General features: G+C 56.2%; 3 protein-coding genes across 4 annotated transcripts; 2 read left to right on the forward strand and 1 right to left on the reverse strand.

Annotated features, from left to right (window-relative positions):
* Nucleotides 1-685: 685 nt before the first annotated feature.
* Nucleotides 686-11208, forward strand: NXF1 (nuclear RNA export factor 1). The gene is made up of 21 exons (XM_059403572.1): nucleotides 686-861; nucleotides 2794-2977; nucleotides 3195-3348; nucleotides 4099-4182; nucleotides 4299-4403; nucleotides 4515-4595; nucleotides 4704-4773; nucleotides 4920-5008; nucleotides 5151-5258; nucleotides 5425-5534; nucleotides 7352-7388; nucleotides 7916-7984; nucleotides 8061-8116; nucleotides 8226-8333; nucleotides 8446-8504; nucleotides 8620-8735; nucleotides 8855-8897; nucleotides 9442-9514; nucleotides 10030-10212; nucleotides 10669-10729; nucleotides 10850-11208. Exons 1-21 carry the CDS (start codon nucleotides 834-836, stop codon nucleotides 10886-10888), a joined length of 1857 nt encoding a protein of 618 aa, XP_059259555.1. The 5' UTR covers nucleotides 686-833; the 3' UTR covers nucleotides 10889-11208.
* A 118-nt stretch (nucleotides 11209-11326) lies between these two features.
* TMEM223 (transmembrane protein 223) lies at nucleotides 11327-12463 on the forward strand. The gene is made up of 2 exons (XM_059403658.1): nucleotides 11327-11665; nucleotides 12021-12463. The coding sequence occupies exons 1-2, from the start codon at nucleotides 11368-11370 to the stop codon at nucleotides 12311-12313; spliced, it is 591 nt and encodes a 196-aa protein (XP_059259641.1). The 5' UTR covers nucleotides 11327-11367; the 3' UTR covers nucleotides 12314-12463.
* Nucleotides 12464-12554: 91 nt separating this feature from the next.
* On the reverse strand, nucleotides 12555-14798 carry TMEM179B (transmembrane protein 179B). 2 transcript variants are annotated; one of them, XM_059403635.1, is made up of 5 exons: nucleotides 14643-14795; nucleotides 13586-13773; nucleotides 13370-13504; nucleotides 13110-13188; nucleotides 12555-12900 (listed from the first exon to the last, which is right to left on the reverse strand). In XM_059403635.1, the coding sequence occupies exons 1-5, from the start codon at nucleotides 14781-14783 to the stop codon at nucleotides 12739-12741; spliced, it is 705 nt and encodes a 234-aa protein (XP_059259618.1). In that variant the 5' UTR covers nucleotides 14784-14795; the 3' UTR covers nucleotides 12555-12738. The 2 variants fall into 2 exon arrangements, with proteins under 2 accessions (XP_059259618.1, XP_059259629.1); XM_059403646.1 differs by having other exon boundaries at nucleotides 12811-12900; nucleotides 13084-13188; nucleotides 14643-14798.
* Nucleotides 14799-14805: the final 7 nt, after the last annotated feature.

Here is a 14805-nt window from a genome sequence, read left to right on the forward strand (position 1 = left end):
TACTGACGCAAGCTTAGTTCTCGCACAGCACCTCGGTGGTGGGTGGGGAGGTTGTGAAGATAGTTGGTTGCCAAAGCTGGAAAAATGGTCGATTCGTTTGACTCGGCAGCTCTTCTTGGGGAGGACGCATAGATCGGAAATTGATTTTATTTCACAAGTGCTGAGTTCTTGGTACATGCCAGGCAGGGTACTGAGCCAGAAGCTGGAGGACGAAGAGCCACGAATTGGTCAAGGTTCCAGCTCTCTTGGAGTTTACGTTTTCGTTTTCTCTCCCCTGATAATCCATTTTATAGACAAGGAAAGCACAGCTTCTGTGGGTTGCTGGCAAAGGGCTGGGCTGAGACTTCAATACTGGCTGTGCACCGCTAGGGGTCTCCGAACCATCACTACCGCTCCAAAGCCCAGGGCTCCCCTTCCTCGGAAGCCCTTCCTGCGACCCCCTTTCCTGTTCCTCTCAAAAGACCTGGGCTGCAGGGGCTTGCTCTTTGCTCCAGCGCTAGCCCAGAGGTGCTGGCGTAGCGACGGACCGAAGAAAGCAGGCAGCGCGGCAGGCCTGGTCCAACAGGGCGAGCGCAGGTCTCTCTCTGGCGGGACGCGGATCGGCCGGCCCCGCCCCCAGCGCGGCCGCCCGCCGAGTGCGCACGCGCAGGCGGCTGCGCTCCTCCGGCGGCACCGCCCACCACAGGGGGACGTCGGCGGCGCGCGACGCAGTTCGCAGAATAAATGCGGTGGCGCCGGGCGTAGGAGCGCTTCGGCCGGGGCGCTTGTGAGTGTTCGGTCGTTTGGCGGCGTTGTGGTCCGCGCCTGAGCCGGCCCTGCTTTCTCGCTGTGCCATGGCGGACGAGGGGAAGTCCTACAACGGTCAGTGCTGGCCTCAGGGCGGGGAGCGAGGCGATCTGGGGCCCCCGGTGGGTGGCGCCGGCGTAGGCCGCAGCCCCGGGGCGGGAGGCCGCGAGAGGCCGGGCGTCCGCGGGGGACGGCGGCGGCGCGGGCCGGGGGCGAGGCCACCCGCGGGCCTGGCCGCCCTCGGGGCTGGGAGCCGGGCGATTTGACGCGGGAATCCTGGCGTTGCGAGGAGCTTCGGCTCGGAGCGGGCGGCCGGGCAGTGGGGCGGCGAGATTCCTTTGAACTTTGTGGATGGTTGATGCCTGTCAGTTGAGTTTGGCGGCCAGACTCTTCCTTTAATGTGAGTCAGTGCCGTGCTCATCGGCTACCTGTGTCCTCTTTTCCACCGCGTCCAGTCTCTTGCCCCGCCTCCCCTGCGGCCTTGGCTTTGGCTTTAATATTTTAAACCTCCACACCAACTCGCTGTGCTAGTCCGAACACTGCGCAGGGTTTCAGGCCAGAGAAGCGGTTAGGAGCACATGACAGCTGAGGTTTGAGTTCTGAGTTGTCTTCACCAAGCTTGAGTGAATTCCACTCCCAGGCCTCATCTTTCTATCTCCCTAAGAAGGTAGCGACTGTTCTTATTTCCGAAGTTTGCCCTTGTGTATGTTAAATGAGATCATTCCTATCAAGTTCCTGGAGCCTAGTGCCTGGCCCTGGAGAAAGTTGTCGGTGAATATTAGCCTTGTCTGCTATTCAGCTGTTTGTTTGGTTTTTTCCTTCCTGTAGTCATTTCTTAAGGTTCATTGTTTGCAGCCTGCTAGGCATGAGGCACACCTTCTTGGGAGTCGTCGATTCTTTTTTTCTTTCTTAAAGATTTTATTTATTTGAGAGAGACAGAGAACACATGTAGGCAGAGCATCAGGGAGAGGGAGAAGCAGGTCCGGATGAGGGGCTCCATCCCAGGACTCTGGGATCATGAACTGACCTGAAGGCAGCCATTTAATTGACTGAGCCACCCAGGCATCCTGCATGGACCTTTTTTGGGAGAAGCCATTCCTACACCAGCATTCAGAGGGTCCTGTTCCTGGAGAGCAGTCAAGGACCCTTGGCTGAGCTCCCTAGTTGCCACTAGAACCTGAATCTTAAGAGTTGTCTCCAGTTAAAAAAGCATTTCTGGGGGGAGCCTGGGTGCCTCAGTTGGTTCAGCATCTGCCTTTGACTCAGGTCATGATCCCAGGGTCCTGAGATAGAGACCAGTGTTGGGATCTCTGCTCAGTGGGGAGATAGCTTCTCCCTCTCCACCACCCCACCTCTGCCCCACCCCACCTAATTGTGCATGCGTTTGCTTGTGCGCTCTCTCCCTCTCTCTCTAATAAAAAAAAATTTTTTTTAAGCATTTCTGGCCAAGGAAATAAAGAGCTCACTCCCAAAACTTCAGTGTGGCAGTTTGAGAACAAGAATTTTAAAGAAGCCCTTAAATTGATTATATTTATAACCATACGACATTTGTACTCTGTAGGCAAAGGAAAGAAGCATGTTTACTGAAAGCTGATGTAACTATTATGATTGATTGGTTTTAAGAGATGTGAGAGAGGTCACCATCCAGATTTTGAGAGGGGTGTAATAGATTTGGGAGGCCAAGAGCAGGCAGATTTCATGTGACTTTACAGTTCCACACCGAGTCCACATTCTTCTCACACTTCCACATCTTGCTTCTTCTCTCCCTAGGTTTCAGTTTCTGACTCGTTTTTCTAAAGCTCTACGCTGTCTTCCAGTAATGTTTCCCCCATGCTGCCAAGCCCCAGAGAGGGTTCTCTCTCCCAACAGACAGAAGTTTGTGTGGAAGTGGGCTCATAGTTGGTGTATATGTCATTCGATAACACAGGCTGCTGGATGCTGTGATCGCCACAGCAGGGTAGGCGGACTAGCAACATGTTTTCTAATCGATGTTGTTTTTAACCCCAGAGCACGATGACCGCGTTAGTTTCCCTCAAAGAAGAAAGAAAGGCCGGGGTCCTTTCCGGTGGAAGTATGGTGAAGGGAACCGTAGGTCTGGAAGAGGAGGGTCTGGCATTCGATCTTCCCGCCTGGAGGAAGATGACAGAGATGTGGCAATGAGTGATGCCCAAGATGTTCCCCGAATACGACAGTAAGTGACCAGTTGATCTGGTTTGATTTTAGTGACCCACTTACTTATCTGGCTCTCTTCTGCCCACACCTTTTCTTTTCCCACTTCTAGAAGTGAGAGATGCCAGGGCCAGGTTAATGCTTGAACAGTCTTAACCGCAATCCTGACAACAGCTTGGGAAGCCGTTGAGAAGACATTCCTAGTGTTTGTGGACATTTTATTCTCTGCTTTCCCACAGCAACCCCTATCCTTCCCGACCCAACCGTCGAGGTGACAGTTGGCACGATCGAGATCGCATTCATGTTACTGTGCGGAGAGACAGAACTCTTCCAGAGAGAGGAGGAGCTGGCACCAGCCAGGATGGGACCTCAAGAAACTGGTTTAAGATTACAGTGAGTGTCCGGGTGCCTGGGTGGTTCAGTCAGCTAAGCGACCCCTGATTTTGGCTCAGGTCATGATCTCGAGGTCACGAGATTGAGTCCTGTGTCCTGGTCTCCGTGCTGGGTGTGGAGCCAGCTTGAGATTCTCTCTCTCACCCTCTGCACCTCCCCCACCTCTAAAAAAAAAAAAAAAAAAAAACATTACAGTGAGTGTCCGGGGAAGTAGATGCTGCAAGGGAGAGAGGGGGCTGGGCTCCGAGTGAAGGTCTTTACTTTTCACGTGACAAAGTCAATCTTCTCTGCTGTTTTCTCTACAGTCAGTAGTCTGTCCTTTCTCCTAGAACATCTAAGAGCAGGTTCGGGAAAGGAGACGAAGTGACAAGCAGGATGGGGTAGGGGGATTGGGACATCGGCTAAAGGAAAACGTGATTAACTCGGTGGGAAGTGGAGGAACTGCTCTGACTGTCTCCGCGTGGCTCAAGCCACATATGGGGTTTGGGGTCTCTTAAGGCCCCTGAGGGGTGGGCCAGGTCTCAATCATGTCTTAGACCTGTTAGACCCAAAAAGTTTTATTTTCTTGAGGAATACTGAGTTTAAATGGACAGAAAGGAGAGGAAGCAGTCTGTGTCTGACTTGAGTAAAAAGCTTTTAACTGGCCCTTTCTTCAGGAAATCTTGTGAAAGTTGGCAGGTGCGAAAGGTACGCTGGGTGGGTCTGCCCGTCAGCCTGCGGTACAGGTCTTGCCTTTCCTCTGTCCTCTAGATTCCCTATGGCAGAAAGTACGACAAGTCGTGGCTCCTGAACGTGATTCAGAGCAAGTGCAATGTCCCTTTCACCCCCATTGAGGTGAGTGAGATTAGGCCTTCGTGGCTGGCGGGACACCAAGGAAGGCGAGGGGCCAGCTGGACTTGGGGGGACCCTGGGCTCCGAATCTCACACGCCTCTGTTTCTTCTCCGTGCAGTTTCACTATGAAAACACACGGGCCCAGTTTTTTGTTGAAGATGCCAGTACTGCCTCTGCGTTGAAGGCCGTCAACTATAAGATTTTGGATCAGGAAAACAGAAGGGTATGTTTAAAGGGCCTGGCCTGCCTGGGGGTTGGTCTCAGCCGGGCATTCCCTCCCTCCCCAGCTCAGGCCTTTCTGGAATTCACCCTGCTCTCCCCATCTCGTCTCCAGATATCGATAATCATCAACTCCTCTGCCCCTCCCCATTCGGTACAGAATGAACTGAAGCCAGAACAGGTCGAGCAGCTAAAGGTGAGGCAGGCTCCCATCACGCGTTTCCACTCCGGTCCTCCCACTTCGCCCATCCCCAGCCCTCCACACAGCACGAGTGACCCCCCGCCCCTTTTCCTTGCCCTGCAGCTAATCATGAGCAAACGATATGATGGCTCCCAGCAAGCGCTTGACCTCAAGGGGCTCCGTTCAGACCCAGGTAGGGCCAGTAGCCGTCATCCTCAGGGAGGTGGAGGCCGAGGGGGATCTGTCGGGTGGGGAGGGTCTGAGAGTGGTTTGGTACGAGCTCCAGCCTGGAAGGAAAGCTTCTCAGACTTGCCTTTCCTTCCTCTCTGCTTCCTGGAGACTTGGTGGCCCAGAACATCGATGTTGTCCTGAACCGCAGGAACTGCATGGCGGCTGCGCTGCGAATCATTGAGGAGAACATCCCTGAGGTGAGGCCTTTGTCGGCTTTTGAGACGGGAGGAAGAAGGGGAGGAAGAAGCCGGCTGGGGTGGGTAGGGTGGGGTCGGGAGGCAGGTGTGTCTCTGAATGGTTCGTCAGCAGAGCTTCCTCTCAACTTTTCCCTGCCCACAGCTTTTGTCCTTGAACTTGAGCAACAACAGGCTGTACAGGCTGGATGACATGTCCAGCCTTGTGCAGAAAGCACCCAGCCTGAAGATCCTCAACCTCTCCGGGAATGAGGTGAGACCTGAGGGCCTGGTAGTGTCACGGGCGGAGTGAGTGGAGGGCTCGCCGGCTGACGGCAGGAGGCTCCAGAAGCTCGGGCAGGGACATTCGGGGCTGGGGGTCTCGCTGGCTCTCCTTACCGGGGTGTCCTGAGCGCTCTTTTCTCCCCCGCTCTCCACAGTTGAAGTCTGAGAGGGAGTTGGACAGGATAAAAGGTCTGAAGCTGGAAGAGCTGTGGCTCGACGGAAACCCACTGTGCGACACCTTCCGAGACCAGTCTACCTACATCAGGTCAGTTGTAGCCTCTGTCTCCCCTCCTGGGGACCTTCACCCCCCGGGAGGCTGAGCTAATGCACCCTGACCAGTGCCCGTCTGCAGGAGATGTGCAGCCCTGAGCTGAACCACGTGTCCTTTGGGAGGATCACGTGCTCCTCCCTTCGTCTGTCCGTGTGTCCCAGCTTGGCCCCAAGGTCTCCTTCCCTTCCTTCTCCCCTGACTACCTGTTTGCTGTTCTGTGGTCTTTCCTCTTCCCGAACACAGCCTTTTCTAGAGTCTCCCCACCCTGCTGTTCCAGGAAGGGCATCTCCCGCTTTCTACTGTGACCTGGGGGTGTCTTGCGTACGTGTCCCATACGTGGAGCTGCCTTGTGCCAAGAGCCTGGTATCCCTGGGCCGAGAATGGCGTCCCTCCGGGGACTTCCAGTGGATGGGCCTTCCCCTCTTTGTCTGGTGCTGGGCCCTCTTGTCATTCTGCCAAGAGGGACTCTTCTCATGGTCCACATGCCCAAGGTGGTTGCTTGGGCTTTCCCCCTCGTGCTGAGGTTGAGGCCTTCTTGGAGCTGGTGCCATGCACTCCGTCTCTCTTGCCCAGAGCTATGAGCCGGGCCCGTCCTGGAGAAGAAACCTGGGTTCCCCAAGCCATGTGACCAGAGCCAGGGCCCCGCCAGCAGGCGAGGGAAGCCCAAGGCAGGCGCTGGGCGTGGAGGCCACGGGGGCATAGGCTACCGAGGAGACAGAGCACTGACCCTCTCGGGGGGCGCTGCCCCGCCCTCACTCGCACACCTCACGTCACCCTGCTTGGCCCCGGAGGATGGCTGGTTAGCCAGAGACGGGTAAGATTCCTCAGGGAAGGAACAACCTAAGACAGGCACAGTCGCAGAGGGGCCATCAGGAGAGAACTTGGGGGCCAACAGAGGTGGGGCGCAGACCCTCACCCCCCCAACTTTGCAGGGGCCTGAACCCTCACCCCTTCTGAGGGAGGTCTCCTGCCCCCATGGCTGCTTCGCTTCCCACGCCCAGCTGAGATCGGGACCCAGGTACCAGACTGAGACCTGGCCAACAGCATGTGCCCTCCGGCTGCAGCAAGCACCTGTTTCCCGTCTGTACCTTGGACCACGGGGCAAGGGGCAGCCAAAGGAGAAGGCTGTGTCGGGTGTCTTCTTCCCTTTGTCTTCCTTGTTTCGGGGATGCCTCCTTGCCGTCTGCAGCTCTTTGGCCTTGGCTTTGCTTTCTCTGTCTTCTTACTTTCTGCTCCTCTCCGTCTCCCCAGCTCGCCCTTGCTCTGGCCCCGTCCTGCCTTCTCTCTCTTCCTCTTCTTTTCCTGCCCTGTCTTCTTCCTTCACCTCCCCTCTTCCTGCCCCCGCCTTGCTCATCTCCCTGCCCCAACATCCTGTGCCATCCCTGTGGTGTGTTCGGGTCTTGGCCACGGCCAGACCGGGCAGAACTGATGGATACCTGTTGAGGCAGCGGAGCCCCTGGGCTCCCACCCCATTCCCTCCTCCCGGGGCTGCACAGGTGAGTAGGTGGAAGGTAAGGGGGGCAGGGAGGGGAAGGACGTCCTGGCTTAAAGCCTGGGCTGGGAGTGCTGCTCTCGTGGCGCTCGGGTCAGGCAGCAAGAAGAGAGTCCGTCTTCAAGGCGGTCATTCCTGGGTGCCCCGGGTGAGGTGGGGAGTGGGGCCTCTTTCCCCAGGGCTCAGAGGCTGGGGAGGAGTGAGAGGACAAGCAGGATGGGGTGGGCGGTCCCTTGGGCATTGGAGTATTTGCTCCTAGAGCAGCTCAGGAGGCACGGTGGCTCTGAAGTGTCACTCACTCGCGTCCCGTTTTTGACAGCGCCATTCGAGAACGATTTCCCAAGTTATTACGCCTGGTAAGTCTGTAGCTCTTTGTTCTTTCCTTTGTCTTTTTTTTTTTTTTTTTTTTTTTTAAATATTTGGTTTATTTATTTAACAGCGTCCACGCATAAGCGGGGGGAGTGGCAGGCAGAGGGAGGAGGGAGAAGCAGGCTCCCCACAGAGTAGCCCGATGTGGGACTCGATCCCAGGACCCTGGGATCATGACCTGAGCCGAAGGCAGCCGCTTAACCCACTGAGCCACCCGGGGGCCCGTTCTGGTTTTACTAACGAGCGCAAGCTCTCCCACCCAGAAGCTCTCGCCTCTCATGTGTTTGTATGACCAGGAATCTGGAGACATGGAGCCCTTTGAGAATCTGGCAAAGGCTATGATCCTTTTCAGAAAGAGGCCTGTAGACAAAAGTTGCCCCTCTCTGGATTCCTGGACCTTCTGCACATGTCCTTGACACTTGATCTCTGAGCCCTCGTTCCGCGTTCGCCCGCCTCATTACTCAACCAGCCTTTTCTCTCTGCTCACGCGGCCGACTTCCACTTCTTCCTGCAGGACGGCCATGAGTTACCCCCGCCAATTGCCTTTGATGTCGAAGCCCCCACAATGTTGCCGCCCTGCAAGGTAGGAAGGGGGCAGTTAGGACGAGGGTGGGGAGGAAAGGATCAGTTACGCGGTCCTGATACCTGTGTGGTTCCAGGGAAGCTACTTTGGAACAGAGACCCTGAAGAGTCTGGTCCTGCACTTCCTGCAGCAGTAAGTATACCGCAGGCCCCGAGGCTGGGGAGCGGTGGGCGGGGCACAGTACAGCCCGCTCTGGGGAGCCAGCCCAGGAGTCAGACTTCCCCTTCTGTGTTCTGCCCAGGTACTATGCCGTGTACGACTCCGGGGACCGGCAGCGGCTCCTGGATGCCTACCACGATGGGGCCTGCTGCTCCCTCAGCATTCCTTTCACCCCCCAGAACCCTGCCCGGTGAGTGTCCCCACCTGCTGCCTGCCCCGCACCACGCCCGGGAGCCCCCGCGAGCCCCTGCTGGCGCGCATGCTGCTCTGACCCGGGCCTCCTTTTCCACTTAATCCTCTAGAAGCAACCTGGCCGAGTACTTCAAGGATAGCAGGAATGTGAAGAAACTCAAAGACCCAAGTAAGTGCGTGCCGTGAGCACAGCAGTGTGAGAAATGGGGCGGGGCGGGGCGGGACTCCGTCACAGGGCCCAGCGCAAGTGGCAGCCCCTGATCTTGGGTTCTCCTCCCCCACAGCCCTGCGGTTCCGGCTGCTGAAGCACACACGACTTAACGTCGTGGCCTTCCTCAATGAGCTGCCCAAAACCCAGCACGACGTCAACTCCTTTGTGGTAGACATAAGCGCGCAGACGGTAAGCATCTGTTTCTTCCCCACAAAAACCAGAACTGAAGGAAGGAGCACTTACGAGGCCTGGGGGCCTCGGGCTTTGGCCGGGAGCCCGCATGGTGGCTGATGCCTTTTCTCTTTCAGAGTACGTTGCTGTGTTTTTCTGTCAACGGGGTCTTCAAAGAAGGTAAGAATATTTGGGGTCCTGAGTTTGCAGAGTGGGTCTCCCACAGCGAGATTTTTTTCCATGGCCCTCTCAGCTGCCTTCCCTCTCTGTCCCTGACCTCCTCCTCCTCTGCCCCCAAGCCACCTTCATGAGGCCTCCCCTCACCTGTCTTTCCCGTCTGGGAAATGGGAAAAGCCTGAGGATTAGGAGGACACAGACTCTGGGGTCAGGCAGGTCTGGGCTTCCATCCAGCCTTGAGCCCATGGATGTGTGGACAACTTACAGTATCTGCAGGCTTCAAATTCTTTCTTGGGAAGGGGCTTAGTAAGAGCTCCGCCCTGGGGAGTCGGTGGGGGGGGCGCCTGACACCGGCCGCTGGGCTACCTGGTGGTGGTTCGCCCTGGCCTCTGACACGCCTCTTCCCCTCTCCTCCCCTGTACGCCTGGGGTCATCTGTCTGGTCTGCTTCAGTTTAGTCATATCGAGTAAGACCAGGATTGCGCAGCTTTTAGTAAGCCTAGTGTGGAGCTGGTTCTGAGGGGTCGTCGTTGTTGTTGATGTTACAGTGGACGGAAAGTCTCGGGATTCTTTGCGAGCCTTCACCCGGACGTTTGTGGCTGTTCCTGCCAGTAACTCAGGGTAAGAGTTGGGCTTATCACATGGGGTCCCAGTCCCAACCCATGGCCAGCATGTGGAAACTGGTGGGGGACGCAAAAGGGGAACAAGTCCTCAGGATATTTTCAGAATTTCAGAAAGGCAAGTGGGCATCAGGAGGCGGCTCTCACGGCCGTGAGCTGGGCTCGGGAGCCACGCTGCCTGTCTGGGTGTCTGAGCGAAGAGCAGGTTTTGTCACCGGGAAACTAGCATAAGCTACTTAACTTCGTTGTTCTGTCTAGAAGATCCACGGGGAGAAGAACTGTCCTGAGTTGGGGAAGAATGTATAATTCCCGTGTGTTTGGCATCTGCCCCCACACACGGTTTCTGTGGGAAGGAGCGTAAATGATAAAACGTGACCACGAGTGGGGACGGGAACTTTGGGGCGTTGAAAGAATCTGTCAGGTATTATAAAAGTATCAAACGTGAGAACAGAAATGATGTTGGGAAGTTGAGGTTGGCTGTCTGTCCAGCTGTCTAAAGTGCTTTTTGTCCCAAAGGCTGTGCATCGTAAACGACGAGCTGTTTGTGCGGAACGCCAGCCCTGACGAGATCCAGAGAGCCTTCGCCATGCCCGCACCCACCCCTTCCTCCAGCCCAGTGCCCACCCTGTCCCCAGAGCAGCAGGAGATGCTGCAGGCGTTCTCTACCCAGTCTGGCATGAACCTGGAGTGGTCCCAGAAGTAAGTGCCGGGCACGTGTAGGAGTAGGGGTAAACGGAGGTACGGGTGGGCGTGAATGAGTGCTCCTGATATTTTGAAAGCCCAAATTTATAAATATGGCCTGTAAAAAAAATGTGGTCTATGCCTAAATCAGCATAGCAACAATTTTACAGTTCTGCAACTTTTTTTTTTTTGCTTACCCCATGAATGTTCTTACCTATTGTTATAAAAAGATTACCTTAGTAATTTATAAAAATTACTTTTTTTGACAGCTGCTTATCCTTTGTATCCAGTAGACCAGTGATAGACATTTGAATTTTTACTTATTTTTCATTTGTAATACATAGTGCAAGAATGTATGTAATTTTGGCACACACCGGTGAGTGTTTCTCTAGGAAGGATTGTGAAGAGGCGTTTAGTGAGCAGGGTGAGTGCATTTTGGTTCTGATTGTGGTGCCTGTTCTTCCCCCACTCAAGGTGCCTTCAGGACAATAACTGGGACTATACCATATCTGCCCAGGCCTTTACTCATCTCAAGGTAAGTTTCAGGAATTTGGCAGCAAAAAGACCAGGGATTTCTGGGCCTTGAGAGGGTCAAGCCAGCCAGGGGGGTTGGGGGAAAGGGGTTGGCTCTATTGACCTTTTCTTTCTTCCTAAGGCCAAGGGTGAGATCCCAGAAGTGGCGTTTATGAAGTGATTGGTAGACCTGCCCCAGAAGAAGCCCTTGTAAAATAGCCCTTGGATATTGATGTCTTCTTGTCGTGGCTGTTGTCTCCTCCTCTCTGGCCCCAAGGCCACCCCGTGACTGTGACCGCAGAGGAAGGGCTGCTGGATCCCTCTCCTCACCTGCCTTCTGGAAGACTTCTGGAAGACTTCTGGAAGATTGAGCCTCACTGGAGCCAGGAAGCCAAAGCCTACTTTGTAGAACTGACACTAAACTCCCCGAAGGACTTAGGTGCTTTGTGTACTTAACCCCAGAACCCGCCCTACTTTTTAAGATAAAAGAGTGATATTGTATTTTGTGTCTGGTGTGCTACATTGTTTTTGCCTCGCCCCTGCCCCCCCTGCCCGCAGTGGGGGGTCGGGGCGGGGCCGATGAAGGCGCAAGTCCGCTAAGCTCGGGGGGTGGGGCTGCCGACCGGAAGTCCCTCCCCGGAAGCGGCGCTGCGCAGATTCATGGCTGCATTGGGGAGGCGGTGGTCTGCTCGGGTGTTCCTTGCACTGCGGCCGCTGCACGACGCGGCTCCACCTCGGGACGTCCTGCTCTTCCAGCATGAACGGAGCCGCTTCTTCGCCGTCCTCGGGCTGTTCTGCGCCGGCCAGGGCGTCTTCTGGGCCTCCCTGGCTGTGGCAGCCTTGGCCCGACCCCCAGCCCGCGCGCTGCCTCCAGACGGGGAGCCCGCAGAGCGCGGCCGCCTGGACCTGCGCTCTGCATTCTGGCGCTACGGCCTGGCCGTCGGCTGCGGTGCCATCGGTAAGGCGTGGGCTGGCCTCCCACCACCGGGACGTGGGGCGGCTGGACACGACCCTCCCTGCCCCAGCAAGGACAGTGCGGGGCTCCCGACCTGGAGGCCCCCCAGCCAAGCCCTCGTACAGGCCTGGGGTACTGCGAGCTTGAGCAGTTACACCGCTCTGGACCCGTCTCCTTGTCCTTAAAACAGGGGTGTACACAAAAGCTGTTGGGGAGGAAGTATGAACACGAGAGTCGGGTAGAGGAACTCGGTAAATGTGACTGTCATGGCCATTGTTTTTTAATTCGGGGCACTGTTAAGGTTGCTGCTTGGCTCTTTAACAGAAATCCCTCACCCCAAACATTGGTCTTCCTGCAGGTACCCTGGTACTCGGTGCTGGTCTTCTCTTCTCCCTCCGTTCTGTGCGTTCAGTGATGCTGCGGGCTGGAGGAAAGCAGGTGACCCTCACCACTCATGCCCCCTTTGGCTTGGGTGCTCACTTCACCGTCCCTTTGAACCAGGTTTCCTGCATGGCCCACCGTGGTGAAGTTCCTGCTATGTTGCCTCTGAAGATCAAAGGCCGGCGCTTCTACTTCCTCTTAGACAAAGCTGGACACTTCCCCAACACAAAACTCTTCGACAATACTGTGGGTGCCTACCGCAGCTTGTGAAAAAACCATTGTGGGTCGCTCAACCCCTCCCAGAGGGGACTAAACACTGAACCTTAGAGATACGGTGACAATCCGGGTCACGACACAAGGGCGCCCAAGGTTCACGAACAGCAAATAAAAGCGGAGTCATCCAAAGGGCAACTGACAGAACCTCTGCCTTTTGTTCCATGTCTGTTGAGCTCTGTCCTCCCCCCGTCCACCTGTCTACAGTGCTTTACCACCAAGAACTCAGTACCAAGAGGAAGGAAGAAAGTAATATAATATTCTGGTACAAAAAGAGCTGTAGGAAGGCAGGGGGCTATCATCATGTTTCCCTCGTGGAGGGAAAACAAGGCTCCCAGCATCAACAGGGCCAGGAGGGGACAGCAGGATTGTAGGCACTTGGGCAGAGTCTTTGGCTGCAGGAAGCATTCTTTGGTTCCTCTTCAGGAATGAGAAGGGCGTGGCCCAACCAGAGCATCTGTCTCAGAGCTCCACTCAGGGTCACCCCGCTCCAGAGGCCGGTATGGGGTGGCTTCGGACTTCCACTGCACCACCTGAAGCACCAAGACCACACACCACAATACCAGATTCACCCAAGAAGAGGTCTGTGGGAAACAGGAACAGGAGTGTGAGGAGTGTGGCCATCTCAAATCCGGTTCCACCCACGAACCACCATTCTCTGTTCGCTGTCAGGTTGAAAGCCCTTCAGCCCCTCACAGCCTCTCACTGGAAAGCACCCTTACAACTACAGGTGCTTATAGCAATCTGGGAATCCCTGGGTTTCGAACCAGTCTTTCACATCCCGGGACCTCACTTCAGCATTGTGTAGGTTGGAGTAAAACTGCAGGGCGGTTCCAGGGGGTGTCCATGGAATTTTCTGGGCTTCAGAGCAGCTGTGAGGTCAGAGAGACAGTGGTGAGAAAGGGCGGAACATACCCGACACTCCCATGCCCAGGTGCCCTTCAGGATGAGAGCAACTGACAGGGACAGAGAGAGGGTCTCTCTCCACAGAGGCTCCCCTCTGTGGACTCAAGGCAGTCAGCCCCAGCCAGGGTTCCCTCCCTCTTCCATTACCTAATTGTAATGTTCAGGGAGACGATGGATTTGCAGAGAGAACGGGTGCCAAATCGAAGGATACAGGCAGCCACTAAGACCAGGAAGATGGCTATAGCTGAGATGACCAGTGCTATGCAGAGCCCTATCGGGCCTCTATGAGGAGACAGAGAACCAGCCTTGGTGAGATGGGACTTCTCCCAGCTCAGCCCCCGGCCCTCAGGGTAGGGCAGTCACCTGTGGGAGTCCTCAATGCAGCTGCTGTAGACCCAGAAGAGCAGAAGCAGGAGACAGTAGAGGGCCAGGAGGCCAGAGACCCCTGCCACAAAGTAGCAGAGGGATGGGGCCGAGGGTTGGCCTAAGGCCAGGGAGGAGCCATTCAGGGTGGCCACACCATACAGGGGACAGCGGCCACTGAAGGAGCCCTGTGAAGAGAAGCTGCTGAGATGTCTGGTTAGCGCCTCAGCGCGGGCTTATAGCAGGTGTGAGGGATAAGCTAGGAGAGGGCCACCCTAGGAAGTTCTAGATGCACTGTCAGTTCCTGTTTCTGGGCCAGTAGTGATGGAGAGGGCCTGCTGGGGAAGTCAAACCTGCTGTGGCCAGAAGGATCAGGAAATAGACGGTGGTTATAACAAAAGACAGTGAGCTTCGGAGATGCCTCACAAGTTCTGGTCTCCCCTCTGCAGAAATCCTAAAGTAAAACCAGGGCTTGGGTAACCTTCAGCTATCTCCGAGGTTTTCTCATCCATCCGTTAAAAAAACCCACCACCTAATAGTGCCTACTTCATATTCATAGGGTTACACGACCTGTGTCTACGAAGACGACTGCCTGGGGGGGGGGGGGAACCCTTGGGCTTTCGGCGGGGGTTTTCTACATGGCTGTTTTGTCACTCACACACACTGGGCTGCATTCCTGCGGCAGCCCGGGATCTCCGCCACCCTAGGCTTTATTTCCTAGCGGAGCTCGTTACAACAGTGTCTGATTTAAAGGATGAAGGCAGGGCCTGGACCGAATCCTGCTGCAGAACTAGGCTAAGGTTATACAGCCGGAGCCACCAGGCCGGACTATGCCTGGTGCTGTCAGTCACTCCTGAGGACTCGTCCTTGCGGCGAGGAAACGGCCGTGAAGCAGAACTCCCGCCTGAGAGGCCAGAGCACGATCGGCGCCCGCCGGGCCTCACCCGGCCCACCGACTCCGAAGGGCAGCACGACGGGACCGGGCCGGCCCGGACAGCAGCACCAGCATCCCACCCCACCTCCCCGACACCCAGGCCGGCCCGGCCCCGCCCCGCACCTGGGTCCGGGTCAGCGTCGCGGCCGCCACAGCTCCGCACAGGAAGGCGGCGGTGAAGAGCAAGAGCTCGAAGCGCTGCAGCCAGGGTAGCGCCATGGCGCCCCCGCCACCAGGAAGCCAACCGCCCAAGCCCCGCCTCATCCGGCGCGGCACGCGAGCGCGG

Source organism: Mustela nigripes, chromosome 1 (genome assembly GCF_022355385.1).
Source record: "Mustela nigripes isolate SB6536 chromosome 1, MUSNIG.SB6536, whole genome shotgun sequence".
Lineage (NCBI taxonomy): Eukaryota > Metazoa > Chordata > Mammalia > Carnivora > Mustelidae > Mustela > Mustela nigripes.

Coding starts and splice junctions, on each gene's coding strand:
- TMEM223 (XM_059403658.1), top strand. CDS start 11,368: ATGGCTGCATTGGGGAGGCGGTGGTCTGCTCGGGTGTTCCTTGCACTG. Junction 11,666..12,020: donor CGTCGGCTGCGGTGCCATCG/GTAAGGCGTGGG, acceptor GTCTTCCTGCAG/GTACCCTGGTACTCGGTGCT.
- TMEM179B (XM_059403635.1), bottom strand. CDS start 14,783: ATGAGGCGGGGCTTGGGCGGTTGGCTTCCTGGTGGCGGGGGCGCCATG. Junction 13,774..14,642: donor CGACGCTGACCCGGACCCAG/GTGCGGGGCGGG, acceptor TTCTCTTCACAG/GGCTCCTTCAGTGGCCGCTG. Junction 13,505..13,585: donor TGCATTGAGGACTCCCACAG/GTGACTGCCCTA, acceptor GTCTCCTCATAG/AGGCCCGATAGGGCTCTGCA.
- NXF1 (XM_059403572.1), top strand. CDS start 834: ATGGCGGACGAGGGGAAGTCCTACAACG. Junction 3,349..4,098: donor GAAACTGGTTTAAGATTACA/GTGAGTGTCCGG, acceptor TCTGTCCTCTAG/ATTCCCTATGGCAGAAAGTA. Junction 8,736..8,854: donor TAGACATAAGCGCGCAGACG/GTAAGCATCTGT, acceptor TTTCTCTTTCAG/AGTACGTTGCTGTGTTTTTC.